Source organism: Mercenaria mercenaria, chromosome 1 (assembly GCF_021730395.1).
Source record: "Mercenaria mercenaria strain notata chromosome 1, MADL_Memer_1, whole genome shotgun sequence".
Classification (NCBI taxonomy): domain Eukaryota; kingdom Metazoa; phylum Mollusca; class Bivalvia; order Venerida; family Veneridae; genus Mercenaria; species Mercenaria mercenaria.
The window spans coordinates 102,729,623-102,747,508 of NC_069361.1; the positions used below are offsets into that span (position 1 = coordinate 102,729,623).

The following is a 17,886-nucleotide window of genomic DNA, read 5'->3' on the forward strand; positions in this document are numbered from 1 at the left end:
AATTATACAAGCAGTGTAACCCAGATGATTAACACCCTAAACTGGCAAACTTTAGAACAAGGGCGCATACAATCTTCTCTCATCTATTTTTACAAAATCCGAACGAATCATGTATGCGTCGACCATAACCATCTAACTCCGACCAGAAACCTGAACTACCTAATTCCACAGTCCTGTACTCAATACCACATGAACTCCTTCTTCCCCCGTACAATTAGACTATGGAATGGCCTTCCTCAATATGTACAGTCCAGCCCCAGCCTCAACATATTTGCTAATCGGCTGGCTACTGTACACCTGCAGTAACTTCCTTCACTATGTTTTTAACTTAGCACCTGTAGTAATTTTTATTCTTTGCACCTAATGAGTTTTCTCATTTTTAACACTGCCCAGACAAGCGCCTTCCAGTCATAATCGTTAATGATTCTTGGAAGAATCATGTAGATGTAGATGTAGAAAGTCATATCGCCACTGGTCGCTGTTGAACATAGCATGATAAAATATATTCATCTGGGCTTCTGCAGACAGCGTATTTATCAAGACCGCTTCAGCAAGTCTAGGTCCCCAGCAGGGGTTTGACTAAATGGAAGATAGATAGAAAGATAGCATAGGAATACAGCGAGCATAGGTTCCACCACTCTATATTTATTTCTCACATGTCATACTAATACTCACACATGTTATCTAAAGGCGCTCCAATAGCTTGGTCTTTGGGCTCCCTCTGGTTTTCCGCATGTAAGGAACAGACACAAAATATCAAGATATTTTATTTTTAATTAATTTTACACAAACACTATGTAACCACCGACACTGTACAAATCGTTCGCACGACAAATCTGGGACAGGCCAGATGGTGATTTGCTGACACTGGAAGAATCAACTGAAAAGCTAGTTCTGTGCGCAAAAAAAATCTTTAAAACATTTTAAAACTGGAAACGGACCAACATTACACCTACCACTAACTTCCTCTGTTCCCTCTGTCAAAATATCTTTCGTCAGGTTTGACAGCTGACCTGTCAACGAAGACAAACTGCCTCCCAACCACGACATCTTGTAATTAAGAAGAAGTTCTATATACGGGTCATTTCTTTACACTTGGAACGCATATTGTGTTGGACTATATTTAGTCAAATTGGTTGACAGATAGAGAAATTTCTATGTTTTCGTAAAAATCACAAATGCCAACACGGCGGCCGCCATCTTGGATAAGTGCGCATACTCAGTTCAAGGGAGACAAATCTCAGATACTATGAGTGGTGCGAGGCCCGTCTTGGGGATAAGGACAATTACATTATAACCTGTTTAAAACATGCAAATTTACATTTTGTACCCTCATGCCACTGCTGTTATGTTTTGCCGACTAGAAGTCAAATTTACATTAGCTCACTTTAATTTCCAGTGTTACCAACACAAATTCAGAGGTAATGAGTAAATCAAGAAGATAAATACACTTTCTTAGCCCATGTAGCATTGTATACACAAATATGCACCAGTTCTACAGTGGAAATATTGTGTGACTTTCAGAGCTCAATATTTTTTTGCAAAAGAACAAGTGCATATAATAGCTAGTAATCTTTTTATATGCTCCCACACTTAAGTTTCTACATTTCTAGAGATACTTTTAAATTTTTAACCCTAATGAACTTTTTAGCTCACCTGAGCATGAAGTGCTCAAGGTGAGCTATTGTGACCAGTCATTGTCCTCCGTCTTGCGTCGTCCGTCAACATTTGCATTGTTAACATTCTAGAGGCCACAGTTGTGATCCAATCTCAGAATGGGTGTCTTGATGATCTCTAGGTCAAGTTCGAAACTGTGTCATGTGGGGTCAAAAACTAGGTCAGTAGGCAAGATCAAAGAAAATTAAGTTTGAAACTGACATTAGAATTGGTCAGAATGTTTGTCTTTATGACTTCTAAGTCAAGTTCGAATCTGGATCATGTAGGGTCAAAAACTAGGTCACCTGGTCAAATCAAAGGAAAAGCTTGTTAACACTCCCTGGTTCTTGCGCATGACACTCCATCTTGTGGTAGTGAACATTTGTTCCAAGTTACATCAAAATCCTTCCATGCATGAAGAAGAAATGCTCCGGACAGTCATTATTGAATATGACCTTTGACCTCTAAGTGTGACCTTGACCTTTGAGATAGGAACCTGGGGTTTGCGCATGACATTCCGTCTCACTGAGGTTAACATTCATGCCAAATATAAACAAGATTGCTCCATGCATGTCAAAGTTATGGTCCGGACAAACAAATCTGGACACACGAATGCACGTACAAATGCACATACACCAAACAGCCATTTGGACAAGTATGTCATCACTTCCACAAGCAGGCTCGACGAAAATCAGTTCTCTACATAGCTTTTCCAAATTATTTCCAACTGTTTTCATTTCTTATGTTAATTCTTGACATCTACTATAAATTTTACATTAAAATTATGGGTTATATGTAGATAAGCTACTTTTTCAAAAGCCTAGCAGTTAGGTTTAACAATTTGAGAGTCCGCCTCTGGTACAAAATGCAATGGACTTGATCAATCATGGGGCCCTTACATAACAAGCCCTCTCTGGTGAATGAAAAGTTAACAGAAAGTTAATGGAGCTATTCACCGCAGCAGTTCGCTGTTCATTCACCCGCATCCGGTGAATGATTGGCGATCAAACTTCATTTTAACATTCTATTCACTGCAGACTCCAGTTTTCACTTCTTATTCACCGCAGGACTTGGTATTTTAAACATTGTTTCATTAATTCACTTTCTATTCACCTGAGAAACTTGAATTTCATGATTTGTGAATAAAATAGCTGCACCCGTTTTGGCGGCAAAATGGTTTGTAGAGTTTGAAATTCTGAACCATGCAGAGCACAGCAGATTTATGTGAATAGCATTGGTATCAGCTACAGTAAGTGCTTTTTAGTTGTCTATGATATACACAAGGTATGCCAAAAGTAAAATGTGATATTTTTTTCAATTTATTTGATTCATGTAATTCTAAATAGATTAGACATTTTGTTGAGCCTGCTTGCGCTCGATATAGTCGCCACTTTTGGCGGTTTGTTGTATGTTCTTCCGTAGGTCCGTCTGTCTGATTTTGCATGACAGACACTTGACTTGACAGACTGCTGGCGGGCTCGACATTCTGCCCTACAAGATGAAAGCTAGCTTTCTGCGACATGAAGCTCGCAGCTCATTCACCGCAGACTGTTCACAATTCATTCACCACAGACTTCGCAGCTCATTCACCGCAGACAGTTCGCAGATCATTCACCGCAGAATGTTCGCAGTTCATTCAACGCAGACTGTTCGCAGATCATTCACCGCAGACCTCATTTACATGTGAAAAGTTAATGGTCCCAACTTCATTCACTTTCTATTAACCAATCATTCACCGACCATTCACCGCATCCATTCACCACAGACCATTTTTTTCTGTAAGGGGGACCTAAGGTTGTTTTCGTCAGTTTTCTTTATTGGTGTCAGAAGTGCCTTACAGAAGCAAGCCTCTGTGGCGTACATGCTGCGTATTTGCTGTGTATATGCCGCGAACACAGTAGTACGCCAGAGGAGTACATTTTACATACACCACATGCCGCGTACATGCCGCGTACTATTTCGACGAGTACACAGCATGTACGCAGGAGGTCACTGGTACACTTCAAGTACGCAGCACAGACTCTGAAAATTTAAGGAGTACACTGCATGTACGCAGGAGGGACTTGTACAAGAAAATAGTACACTGCATGTACACCGCAGATACTTCGAAATTTATAACACTTATATTTAGTTGCATTAAAGTTGTTTCCCCTTGATGCAGTTATGCTATTTTCTTCAGATGTTTACCAAATTACATGCTACAAAAATTGATTTATTTCATTGAAAGGTGGATGCATCAGTCTACATTATTTTGGTAAGGGTAAATACTTATTGATGCATGTCACTTATCTTTTTTCTGTTTTTTTCTGTCCAAATGATCAGCATTTGCATAAGAAAGTTGGTGGGGTAAGGAATTTACATTATCACAGCAGTTTCGCCACAAGAGTACACAGCATGTATGCAGCAGGAGTACACAGCATGTACGCCGCAGGACTCGGGCCAGGAGTACACAGAATGTACACCGCAGGAGTACACAGCATGTACGCCGCAGGAGTACACAGCATGTACGCTGCAGGGGTAGTACACCGCAGGCTCATTTGCATGTGAAAAGTGTATATGCCGCGTACATGCTGCGTACTATTTTCCGCATACTAAATTCCTCCAGCGTACATCCTGTGTACTATGTAGTCCACAGCATGTACACAGCAAGTAGTACGCGGCAGAGCTCATTTGCATGTCAAAAGTGTACTACAAACGTACTATTGGTGTATGTGCGGTGTATATCCTGCGTACTATTTAAAGCCCTTGATTTCAGTACACATCATGTACGCATCATATACGCTGTATGTACACAGCAAGAGTACACAGCAGGCCTTTTTCTTCTGTAAGGGTGATGGGCTCGATGGACTATATTATTTCTTGACAGTTTTCTTTTTGTTGTGGGCTCACTGAATACATTGCTATGCATTGCTCTATGGCTGTGTTTAGGGTGCTCTGTGCTTCCGGGAAATCTACCTTTACCTTTTATCTGTTAAGTATAATTCTGTGGTCTTGTGTCCAGGTCCTGGTTTCAATTCTTTAAAAATAGGAACTTTCTCTCATCTACTTTAATCAAGCAGTCAAAATTTTGACCCCAAACTGTTAGTAAAGTAACGCTTTCTGATATTTAGTTCTGGTTACTAAGAGAACAATTTAAGGCAGTCTGAAAGACAGCTATATCCCCCGCCGCTGTTACGGATAGTGAAAGGGATGATGGTATTGGGTGGAAGAATTGGCGTTGTTAAGTGTATTTTATAGTCCATGTATGACGACAGCAATGAATTTGAAAATCCTTCAGGGGGTTTAGGAGATACAGATATCAAGTGGACCTAAAATGGAAGGGTCAAACTTTTGACCTTGAGTTGTGACCTTAAGCCAACATGGCCGATTCATGAGTTCTGCACATCGGCTTGATGAGGTGATCATTTAACCAAAGTTTCATGAAAATCCTTCAAGGGATTTAGGAGATACAGAGCGGACACAAAATGTTATGGCCGGGCGGAGACCATTCCTGTAACCCCCCACCACTCATGGCGGGAGATTAATTAAAATTGCACGAGTTAATAATTGTCTAATGGTCACATCCAAATGTTACAGCCATTAAATGGTCATAATGCCTTGATGTTTTTTTGTTTTGGTTTAACGCCGTTTTTCAACAGTATTTCAGTTATGTAACGGCGGTCAGTTAACCTAACCAGTGCTCCTGGATTCTGTACCAGTACAAACCTGTTCTCAGCAAGTAACTGCCAACTTCACCCACAAGAATCAGAGGTGGAGGACGAATGATTTCAGACACAATGTCCATTATCAAATCGTCAAGTAATCAGATCAGCGCTCTCCCTATTGAGCTATTATTATCAGGTGTTCATAATGCCTTAAAATTTATATAAACTGTGGTTGCCATAAACACAAACTATATTATTTTCTTCATAAATCCTACTTTTATAATTGTTTTCTCATATATATTTGTAATAGGTTTAAATATTTGATTAACATGATAGAAAATGCTACTGAATCCTAAGTTTTGGTTACCTCACTTTTTGGCTTTGACTGTATAAGTTAATGTGTAATATTAAAAGTAGTGTTTTTCTAACCATTTAATTATGTGAAAGCTTTTTTATCAAGTGCATTTAGCAAAGTTTTGTTACTTGTACTGGTATTATAATTGTTTCATACATCCTCCACTTGACAGCAGAAAGATTAGAAAACTTTTCAATAGTATTTCATTAGTATACCCCTATAGTACACACAGCAGTGAAGGCTGCAGCAAAGTAGTACTAACAGCAGTGAAGGTTCCTGTTTTAGTTATGTAGTACCCACAGCAGTGAAGGCTGCAATCATACAGTGTTCTTTCTTTTATTGGGTTTAACATCACATTGACACAATTAAAGGTCATACGGCAACATTCTAGCTTTTCATGATGGAGGAAGACCACAGGTGCCCCTAAAAGCATTATTTCAGGCACAGGCGTGCACCAGGGTAGAACCATCAACCTTCCATGGCTTTTCCACATGAAAGAATTCTACAGCCCAAGTGAGCACAGCGGCAAAAGGCATGTGATTTGATGTCATCAACCTTAACAACTCGGCCACAGTCTCCTTAAAGTTATCTATTGCCCACTGTGGTGAAGGCTGCAGTTATACAGTACTCATAGGGGTGAAAGCTAGTTTTATAGTACCCACATTAGTGAAGGCTGCATTGATATAGTACCTACAGTGGTACATTTATACAGTACACATACTATTTTTGCTGGGTCAAAATTTTGCGAATCTGACATTTTGAGAAAGTTTGTGAGGTTTAATATTCACGAAAATGGTATCGTACTTGAATTTGAATGGTGAATATTTACGCGAGGATTGAATTTTGCGATATGTAGGGCCTCGCGATTATAGCAAAATTTAAACCCTTGCAAAAATTTCTGCTTTTACAGTAGCAGTGAAGGCTGCAGTTATATAGCACCCAAAGTTGTGAAGGATACAGTTACATAGTACCTGCAGTGGTGGAGGCAGCAGTTAAATAGTACCCTCAGTGGTGTAGGCCGCAGTTAAATAGTACCCACATTGGTGAAGGTTGCATTGATATAGTACCTACAGTGGTGCATTTATACAGAATACATACCAGTGAAGGCTGCTGTTATATAGTACCCACAGCAGTGAAGGCTGCAGTTATACAACACCCAGTTGTGAAGGATACATAGTACCTGCAGTGGTGGAGGCTGCAGTTATATAGTACCCTCAGTGGTGTAGGCAGAAGTAAAATAGTACCCACATTAGTGAAGGTTGCATTTGATATAGTACCTACAGTGGTGCATTTATACAGTATACATACCAGTGAAGGCTGTTATATAGTACCCACAGCAGTGAAGGCTGCAGTTATACAACACCCAGTTGTGAAGGATACATAGTACCCTCAGTGGTGTAGGCTGCAGTTATATATTACCCTCAGTGGTGTACGCAGAAGTAAAATAGTACCCACATTAGTGAAGGTTGCATTTGATACAGTACCTACAGTGGTGCATTTATACAGAATACATACCAGTGAAGGCTGCTGTTATATAGTACCCACAGCAGTGAAGGCTGCAGTTATACAACACCCAGTCATGAAGGATACATAGTACCTGCAGTGGTGGAGGCTGCAGTTATATAGTACCCTCAGTGGTGTAGGCAGAAGTAAAATAGTACCCACATTAGTGAAGGTTGCATTTGATATAGTACCTACAGTGGTGCATTTATACAGTATACATACCAGTGAAGGCTGCTGTTATATAGTACCCACAACAGTGAAGGCTGCAGTTATAAATTACCAACAGCAGGGAAGGCTGCAGTTATAAATTACCAACAGCAGAGAAGGCTGCAGTTAAGACTGACCGTGTCTGTTCTAAAAGGTTGTTCTACAAAGACTATTTTACAAAGAATTCTACTTAATTGAATTTATAATATAACAAGAGCTGTCTCCGTAGGATGACACATGCCCCCGATGGCACTTTGAATGAATAGTTATGGCCGATGTTAGAGTTTAGGACCTTTGACCTACGGAGCTGGGTCTTGCGCGCGACACATCGTCTTACTGTGTATACATTCATGCATAGTTATTTTAAAATCTATGCATGAATGACAAAGATATGGACCGGACATGCCCATCAATGCACTATCATGAAAAATGATCTTTAACGTCTAAGTGTGACCTTGACCTTTGAGCTACGGACCTGGGTCTTGCGTGTGACACGTCGTCTTATTGTGGTACACATTCATGCCAAGTTATTTGAAAATCCATCCATCGATGACAAAGATATGGACCGGACACGCCCATCAATGCACTATCCTTTAACATCTAAGTGTGACCTTGACCTTTGAGCTAAGAACCTGGGTCTTGCGCAGGACACGTCGTCTTACTGTGGTACACATTAATGCCAAGTTATTTGAAAATCCATCCATCGATGACAAAGATATGGACCGGACACGCCCATCAATGCACTATCCTTTAACGTCTAAGTGTGACCTTGACCTTTGAGCTACGGACCTGGGTCTTGCGCACTGCACGTCGGCTTACTGTGGTAAACAATAATGCCAAGTTATTTGAAAATCCAGCCATCGATGACAAAGATGTGGACTGGACACGCCCATCAATGCACTATCCTTTAACGTCTAAGTGTGACCTTGACCTTTGAGCTACGGACCTGGGTCTTGCGCACTGCATGTCGTCTTACTGTGGTACACATTCATGCCAAGTTATTTGAAAATCCATCCATCGATGACAAAGATATGGACCAGACACGAAAATTGCGGACAGACCGACAGACAGACAGACAGACGTTCAGAAACTATATGCCTCCCTTCGGGGGCATAAAAATAACATTAGTTGTTGCTATTTCTCATCTCTTTAATAATAAATATGACATTATCATACAATTTTAAAGAACATAATTAGAGTGATCAATATGAATACATGATCAACATGTGTATAAGGTAAAATCAGGTCAAATTGGTCAGATTTAGAGAAATGGTGGAAATGAACACAGGTTAAATGGTAAGTAATGAACAACAGCAAACATTCAATACCTTATGTTTAACAGGTTGAGAATTTACATGACTGCTCGGGCACAACTGTGAATCTGGTTCAAAATGCAGGATTAAGAAAAATGCCTTGCTTTAGTTTAACTGCTAAACAAGAACATAACGTATTCCTATACAAATGCTGATTGCAACCTGTGACACTAAGCACTGAAAACCGCTTTTTTTCCAACACGTGAAATTAAAGGCACTGACCTCCAGATCGTACAACTACAAAACAATGAGAATGTTTTCAGATATCCGAAAATTATTGCTATTTTTCTTTAGAAAGCCTTGGAACTTAGTTACTGAAAGATTATAAAGTTATGGAAACACGAAAGAATTAGTTGTTTTTTCTAATTTTTCCATTAAAAGTCTTAATTATAAAGCTCTTTATTAAACAACTGTTAAATACATATTCCTCCTTGGTGTACTGGTTAAGACCACAGGAAAATGTTTACTGCTGCAGCGACCCCGTTCGATTCCCAACTCGGGCATGTTTTTTTTCTTGATTTGACATTTCAAAGATTTAACTTGTGTTCTAATGTTCATAATATTACCAAACTTCAATCTAACAGAAAAAACATTTATAGTAAAAATCTGGAGGTCAGTGCCTTTAAATACATATTCTATCAGTATGAACATAACAACCAGGTTTAAATTCATCAACAAAAAGTAAATACACTGAAAATAACAAAAAACTAACTAGTAATCAAATCACTTAAAACACACATGAGCCGCGCCATGAGAAAACCAAAATAGCAGATCAGCCTGCGCATCCGCACAGTCTGGTCAGGATCCATGCTGTTCGCTAACGCTTTCTGTAATTGCAATAGGCTTTAAAAGTGAACAGCATGGATCCTGACCAGACTGCGTGGATGCGCAGGCTGGTCGCAAAGTCACTATGTTGGTTTTCTCATGGCGCGGCTCATATTTATATAAATACCCAGAAGATTTTTCCAATCATTTTGTACAAAAAAATTTAAAGCTTGTCCAACACAATTATCTCCCCTGAATATTTCATCTTGTCCAAAGATCTTGGGTATTTCATTTGATTTTTAGTCAATTAAAACTGCTTTATAAGCAGGTTTTATTGCAACAATGTTAACACTGATATGTGATCATAATTTTCACTAGTATATCAGATATACAACTACCACACTGTCAAAAAAAATGTAAGTAAAATTTCACTTTACAGATTAAATTAAGACATATCATCTGCAATAGCAGTTTAAATATTTTATTAATGATTTTTATTAATGATTTTTTAAAAAACAAATAGATAGGAAAACAAGATTTAATAAGATTTCAATGTTCTGTTATACAAAAACAGAGCACGAGAAAACTTCTGTAGCAAATTATGTAATACCTTGTTTATATATTAATGTTCTAAGTTTAAGCACATCTTTTTTAAACCAAAAGAGTTATCCACTTTCATTGCAGGTGAAGATAAAGACCTAGCTCAATGAACATTTTGATCAAAGGCTCTTCTAGATTTAAACTTGTTTTTCTAAAAAATAATTTCATGCAGCATCAGCACTGGCACAATTATAGGTCATATAGCAACTTATAAGCTTTTGATGGTGGAGGCAGACTCTAGGTGCTCCTCTGAGCATGATGTCATCACAGGCTGGCACTCAACATGTTGACAGCACCTAGCAACAACAAAGCCAATCACTCTACCACCTGTTCTCTAACAGCAGCCCAAGTAAAATGTTGCGCAATAATGCCTTCCCTAAGTTTACTTACTGCAACCTAGGTTATAAAACTGAGTTTGGGGACAAGATTAGTTCTTTCTAAGCATAATTTTGAATCAACCAATCATAACAATGCATTGCTAAGCAGGTCTTAAACCTCAGTTTCATAATCTTCTAGTCAGTAGTATTATATTGCATATTTCTAGAAAAAAATTGCAGAATGACAATTAATTAATTAATTAATAAACTGTCCTATATCTATAAATACATTATACATTTGTATGAGCGCTAAAACATCTACCTGATTGTGAACTTTCATTTCTCACCTGAAATTTGTTCAAACTTTAAACATATGAGGTACAAATACAAACATTTATAAATAAAATTGAACATTTAACATCTAACGATTTGAAAATGACACAAACAATATATACAAGACTGGAACAAAATACTTAACAGAGAACTTAAGTTGAAGTAAAGATATTTATAGAACACCCGGAAATAAATAAGTTCATGTTAAAACATATGATTTTGTTAATCTTTAACTTAAACAGAATGTTTAAATTTACAAATATTAATAACATAGTTATAGTTTATACAACAATTAATCGCACAAAATACACATGCTTTTCATTGATTCTGATTTTCCCTTGTGTGTTCTTTGTAAGTTCACAGCATGTTGTTTAAAGTGAAAGTTATTTCCCTGCAAAATGAACAGTCTACATAAGAAAAAAAGCCCTCACTGTCAGAAGCTTACTAAGAAATAAAAAGCCAAAATAAACCTCTTTTTTGTACTCTAATTATGTCAAAGTTCATCAATTATATACACCATTGTCCATTTGAAAAATAGGTCTAGCTAAAAGAAAGTGATCTATAACTTTAAATCTCATCACCAATACTGCATAGTACATGACTATAAATGAAGACTTTCTAATGAACTAATTATCTATGCTATGGAATGTTTTCCTGGCTTTATGTTTTTACATCTCAACAATGAAATCAACATGTGATATATGTCCTTAACAAACTGGTACATGTGTACATGAAACAACTGTACATGAAACAACTTGCACATGTATACATGAACCAAGTAGAACATGTGTGCATGAATCAACTGAAACATGTGTACATGAAACAAAGGGAAACATGTTTATATGGATAAACTTGTACATGGAACATGTGCACATGAAAAAAAACACACCAGGATTCACAATAGAACACTAAACATTTACAAAAATCATTATGCAAAATATAAACAAAGATACTGTAGCAGGAGACAGTGTTTCAAGACTATAATTACATGTAAATAAAGATTTTCTAATTATGTCAAGTAATATTGATCTGAAGCAATCACAACAAATCTTGTGGCAAAGGAAAATCATGGAATATCTTTCTAAATTAAAGTAATTTCAAGGAAGACAAATCAAATATCCTCCCACATATTCAGACCTGTAATCCCATCTACCTGTGGGAAGGAAACAACATGGCCATAACAACCACTAGTAGCATTTCCAAAATTTATGGCTTGACGTACCGGTACATAAAAAATGTTAATAAAGATCACCTCCCTATAAAGTTCTCTCTTTTTTTGTTTTTGGCTCCTCAAAGCATGGTTTTATATGCAGGTCTGACTGTGTAATATAGGATCATTTAAGGCCAATTCTAGGTGGGAGAATTCATAAAGAAAACATAATAAAACACTGACGCCAGCTTCAATGAACTAGAATGCAGTATCTTCCAACTCTTACTGGCCTAATTTATACACAAATCAAAAAACGTATTTTGAACACTGGATTATCAAAATAAGCACTAATAATCAAATGCATGATCCATCACCAAGTGACTAATATGCCCTCAATAGTTTTGATATGCCCTATGGTTAAGCATAGTGATTTTGGTACAAACGAAACAAAATTATGAAATGTAATAAACAGTACTTTTTATGTATGAAATACTGGAAATGACATTTATTTTAACCTTTACCCTGCTAAATTTCTAAAATGGACTGGTCAATACCATTTATTATCTGAAGGTGTGTTCACTGAAAATTTACTGACTGAATAGCGAACAGTTGCAGACCATGATCAGTCTGCACTGGTGGCAAAGGCAAAATCACTTGCCGGCAGCAGGCTAAAGGTTAAAATGATCAACCCTTATCATGCTAGACACAACTGATTCTGCCTTTGCAACCAGTGTAGATCAAGATCAGCCTGTACATCCATGCAGTCTGATCCAGATCTGCACTGTTTGCCATTCAGTCAGTATAATTTTGGTAAGCACACCTTTTAACAGTTAATGGTACTGTCCAAATTGAAAGATGGAAAAGTTCATTATAGAAATTAAGCAGGGTAAGAGATAACAATACTAAGAATGTGGACAGCTTTCTGGACAGGCAAAACCCTAGAAGGAATACACATCATCACTTTTCTGGGTATATTTCCACAGAGTTCCATATAAAGTGGGAACTGTATGATGCATGCCATATTTTCATATGATCAAAATACATAGCCGTAAATCAAAATCTTCTCAATATTTCAAATGATACAATGTCAAGTAGATTTCCAGGTCTTATATTCAATTTTCATTCTACTGTAAATCTTGACTGACGCCTTGCCTTAATCAACTTTTAATTAAATAAATGCAATGTAGAAAGTGGAGTGATGTCATCACGAAATGCAATTTCAACATACGTTTTAACTGTTGTGTGTGATTACATGCAAAACTAAAGTTGTCACAAGAGTGACGAATTATACCCCCACAATATGGCCTTGTCACAGAACTAAACCAATGTCAAAGACGAACTTACTTGACGTTTGACCTACTGACCACAAAATCAACAGAAGTCATCTGCTAGTCATGATCAACCTCCCTATAAAGTTTCATGATTCTCCGCCCAAGCGTTCTCAAGTTATTGTCCGTAAATGGTTTAAATGACCTTTGACCTTTGGAACTCAAAATCAATATGGGTCATCTGCTCGACATGACCAACCTCCAGATTAAGTTTCCTGATCCTAGTCCCAAGCATTCTCAAGTTATTGTCTGAAAACTGTTTAAATGTTCCGGGTCACTATCACCTTGACCTGTGACCTACTGACCTCAAAATCATTAGGGGTCATCTGCTAGCATAACCAACCTCCTTATCAATTTTCATGATCCTAGGCCCAAGCATTCTTAAGTTATCATCCGGAAACTGTTTAAATGTTCCAAGTCACTGTGACCTTGACCTTTGGCCTACAGACCTCAAAGTAGAACTTGACCTGTATTTCATGATGTTACACCTGTATACTAAAATTTATGATCCTTTGCCCAAGCGTTCTCAAGTTATCATCCGGAAACCATTTAACTGTTCTGAGTCACTGTGACCTTGACCTTTGACCTACAGACCTCAAAGTCGAATTTGACCTGCATTTCATGATGTTTCACCTGTGTACCAAAATTTATGATCCTAGGCCCAAGCGTTCTCAAGTTATCATCCGGAAACCATTTAACTGTTTTAAGAGTCCCTGTGACCTTGACCTTTGACCTACAGACCTCAAAGTCGAACTTGACCTGCATTTCATGATGTTACACCTGTGTACTAAAATTTATGATCCTAGGCCCAAGCGTTCTCAAGTTATCATCCGGAAACCATTTAACTGTTCCGAGTCCCTGTGACCTTGACCTTTGACCTACAGACCTCAAAGTCGAACTTGACCTGCATTTCACGATGTTACACCTGTGTACCAAAATTTATGATCCTCGGCCCAAGCCTTTTCAAGTTATCATCCGGAAACAGTTTAACTGTTCAGGGTCACTGTGACCTTGATCTTTGACCTACTGACCCCAAGTTCAAACTTGACCTGTATTTTCTGATGTTACACCTGTGTACCAAAAATTATTTCAATTGGTCAATCCTTTCTTGAGTTATCATCCACAAGGCATGCAAAACCAACGGACCTACCGACCAACGGACCGCCAAGCTCACTCCTATATACCCCCCAAACTTCGTTTTGTGGGGGTATAATAACACATCTGTTTATAGTCAAGTGTAGTTCAAACTATGTAAGAAGTGCATTCAAGTTCCATCTTTAATATTGATTAGGTAAGCAAAATCGAAATCAGACACAGAAACTGTTACAGGTTATATTAAAAATATCACTTTGCTTAAATTAACACAAAAGATTCTATAAAGAACCTTTGCACAGAAAAAGTGGTTTAATTGATCAAAGAAAAGTTTATACTTTTAGCATAAAGAAATAAACAGAATAATTTGATGTCAAAATCAACCATATAACTCTCACAGCTTTATACGAAGACGAGTAAGCAAGTGAATAAATCTATTCCAGCACCGTGTATGTTTATACATGAACATGTAAGTATTTAATACAAAAATAAATACCCTAATCTGCAGCTGTAGCAAGTAATGGCAATAGAACTGTGACTAAAATATTCATAATTAGCAACACCACCTTAAAAGCATACTCACACCACCTTAAAAGCATGTTCACATTGCATCAATGATATAATGAACTGCTGAGCAAACTCATAAATTACATTTTTGAAAATTCAGAATAATTTTTCTTCAAAATCTAACTGATCAACTTACAAATAATTAATACATTTAGCAATTTGACAACTTTCAAAATTCATAATGTCTAAAAGTTTGGTGAAGGTCATTCATATGCAGTGAATAACCTTCATCTCAAGGTTATATGGAATTTGACATTTCCATTTATTTTGTTCAACATTTCAGTTTTTTCATGTTGGCATGGTTACAGTCATTTATTTAAACATCATCTACATCACCAAAAAAGTGTACTAATTACATGTCTAGTTACAAACTTTTAATGTTATATATACCATACTCAACTACTGCTACAACACAAACTATGTGGAATGTTTAGTACAACAATTATAATCACCTTGGTTATACATGATTGTTAACACTAACATTGTACTAGAACTGGTAGTTGTACTTTATTCTGTAACAGTCGTATCATGAAATTCACATTGAGATGAAGTTTCTGCTATTCATTGTGGTTGAAATTTCATACTAGTTGCATAATTGAAAGTTTACTTTATATATCTGTAAGCACATGGAGTGTCAAAATTCCTAACAAATTTTAACAGATTCTGAGTTGCCTGCAGTAGCAGTAATCTAGTTAATTAATTAATATCATGGAAACTCCTAGTAGCATTATAAGTACTCTGGGAAATCCCCATCATTTTTCATTTAAGAAGATATGAATAGCCTTGAAAATCCCCTGAAAGCCGACTTGTATTGAAATACCAATAGACTGGGGAATCCCCAAAATGCTGTCGCTCGACATTTATTTCTACATACAGGAAATTTCCATGTATGTCTGTATGCATGTAAATATTAAGTTGATCCAACCTCCCTAATTAACTTCATCATCAACAAGAGCTTGAAGAACATGAAATGCCCCCCTTGATGCATTCAGTAACTGCACAAGAAACAGAAATTATTTGGTCACTGTTTACTGGACGTTTGACGTACTGACCTCAAATCAATAATTATCAGTCATTTACCAGTTATAAGTGACCTCCATATCAAATGAGATCTTAGACCAAAGCATTCTCTAGTTATTTGGCAAAAAAGTTCTACTGTTCTGGTCAATGTGACCTTGACCTTTGACATACTGATCTCAAAATCAATAGGGGTCATCTGCTGGTCATGACCAACCTTCCTATCAACTTTCATGATCCTAGGCCCAAGCATTCTTGTGTTATTATTATATAACAAGCAAATTCGATGAATTGGAATCCCCCGCCGAAAGGGTCAGAGTTAAGGAACGGCAAAAAAATATATCCAGCAAAAAGTTAAGAATGTCACCAAGAAGCAAATAATTTCATTAGTCAAAATCAAATTAAAAGAAAATGAATGGTTTGTTTGGGTGGGGGTGGGGTGAGGATACAACAGTTAACAGGTTGATTATAAATACTGATAGAAAACGAAAAATGAAAAAAAAAAAAAAAAAAAATTTGGGGGGGGGGGGGGACCAAGGTAAGGTGGTGACCAGGTGTAGGTACACAACATCACATGTTTATAATAAATGTTCATGGGAAAAGAATGAAAGATGTTTAATGAAATTCTTCCAATTGGTTGGTTTGTTATGTTCAGATCTGTGGATTTTTAAACAATTAAAGGGCAATAACTATATGGAAAATTGACCAATCGAAAAAAAACTTGAAGGGCATCGTTGCAGTATCTTGGTTCATGTCTATTTCAAATTTGATGAAATTCTACCAGCTAGTTACCGAGAAATGGCTGCAGACGGACATTTTTCATTAAATCAAGGGCAATAACTCGAGGGAAATTGACCTATCAAAAAAAAAAAACTTGACGGGCATCAGCGCAGTATCTTGGTTCATGTCTATTTCAAATTTGATGAAATTTTACCTGTTAGTTACTGAGAAATGGCTGCAGACGGACATTTTTTATTAAATCAAGGGCAATAACTCTGAGGGAAATTGACCAATCAAAAAAATAACTTGACGGGCATCATCGCAGTATTTTAGTTCATGTCTATTTCAAGTTTCATGAAATTCTACCAAGTAGTTACTGAGAAATTGCTGCGGACGGACAGACGGACGGACTGGCGGACGGACAACGCCATTTCAATACCCCCTTCCCGATTTCATCGGCGGGGGATAATATAATCGGGAAACCGATTATCTATGGACTGAGGCCAATTGACCGACATCTGCAAAATAATAAACCCCTCCTTCTTAGAAGGGGGGCATAAATACCATGCTGCAAACATGAACTAAAAAATCAACATCTCTTTGTAACTGACTGTTTTTCACAAAAATGCCAAGTCTATCTAACACAAGTTTCCTTCGGATTTGCATAAGTTACAATCTGTGTAAACATCAATGTCATATATACAGTACAACCACACTGTATATTCCACTTGTAAGGTCTTTGCATTAAATGTATTTCTTTGGTCAGCTTTTCGTTGATATGTTCCACTATTTTCATGTTTGGCACATCTATCTTGTTTCTTTTTCTGTGGTCACCTGACCACATTTTTCATATATCCAGAAATTTCGATATACCTTGTGCACAATTCAAGTGCCTTTTAAACCCTATATTTCTGTAAGTCTGCACTAATAAATATTTGGTCATCTTTGATATCCTCCTTCATTTCCAAACATGCTTGTTTCATTCATCTAATATATTTTTTCTTGATTTCCTCTTACACTACAATGTACACTGCTGTTTCACTACATTGAAATGTTGGAATAATAAGGCAGAATTAATCATTCACATAATGGGTGGCAAAAAATGTCAATACTCTGTATATCCAGTACTACCTTTTTGCCTAATAAATCATGGATACATCAAGAATGAACACGTGGCTAACATTCAGTCTGTGTAGTCTTGAAATATAAGTTTAACAATTCCTGGTTCCTCATCTAGGGGTGTGGCACAGAATGGACAAACAGCATGGAAACCTTGGCAACCGTGGGGCACAGCAACTTGTGACCAATACCTGCAGTTA

The 17,886-nt window shown here is 37.3% G+C and overlaps 2 protein-coding genes across 8 annotated transcripts in view; both read right to left on the reverse strand.

Annotated features, from left to right (window-relative positions):
- The window catches only part of LOC123528468 (thyroid receptor-interacting protein 11-like), a 79,894-nt gene extending 78,685 nt beyond the window's left edge, over positions 1-1,209 (reverse strand). For all 7 annotated transcript variants that reach the window (XM_053519051.1, XM_053519036.1, XM_053519046.1 and 4 more), the window contains exon 1: positions 957-1,209. In XM_053519051.1, coding sequence (XP_053375026.1) covers positions 957-1,050 — 94 coding nt within the window. In that variant the 5' untranslated portion in view covers positions 1,051-1,209. The remainder of the gene's footprint in view (positions 1-956) is intronic.
- A 7,291-nt stretch (positions 1,210-8,500) lies between these two features.
- The window catches only part of LOC123528460 (protein pellino-like), a 41,372-nt gene continuing 31,986 nt past the window's right edge, over positions 8,501-17,886 (reverse strand). Inside the window, exon 10 of the mRNA XM_053519071.1 lies at positions 8,501-17,877. Within this exon, the coding sequence (XP_053375046.1) occupies positions 17,751-17,877 (127 nt within the window). The 3' untranslated portion in view covers positions 8,501-17,750. The remainder of the gene's footprint in view (positions 17,878-17,886) is intronic.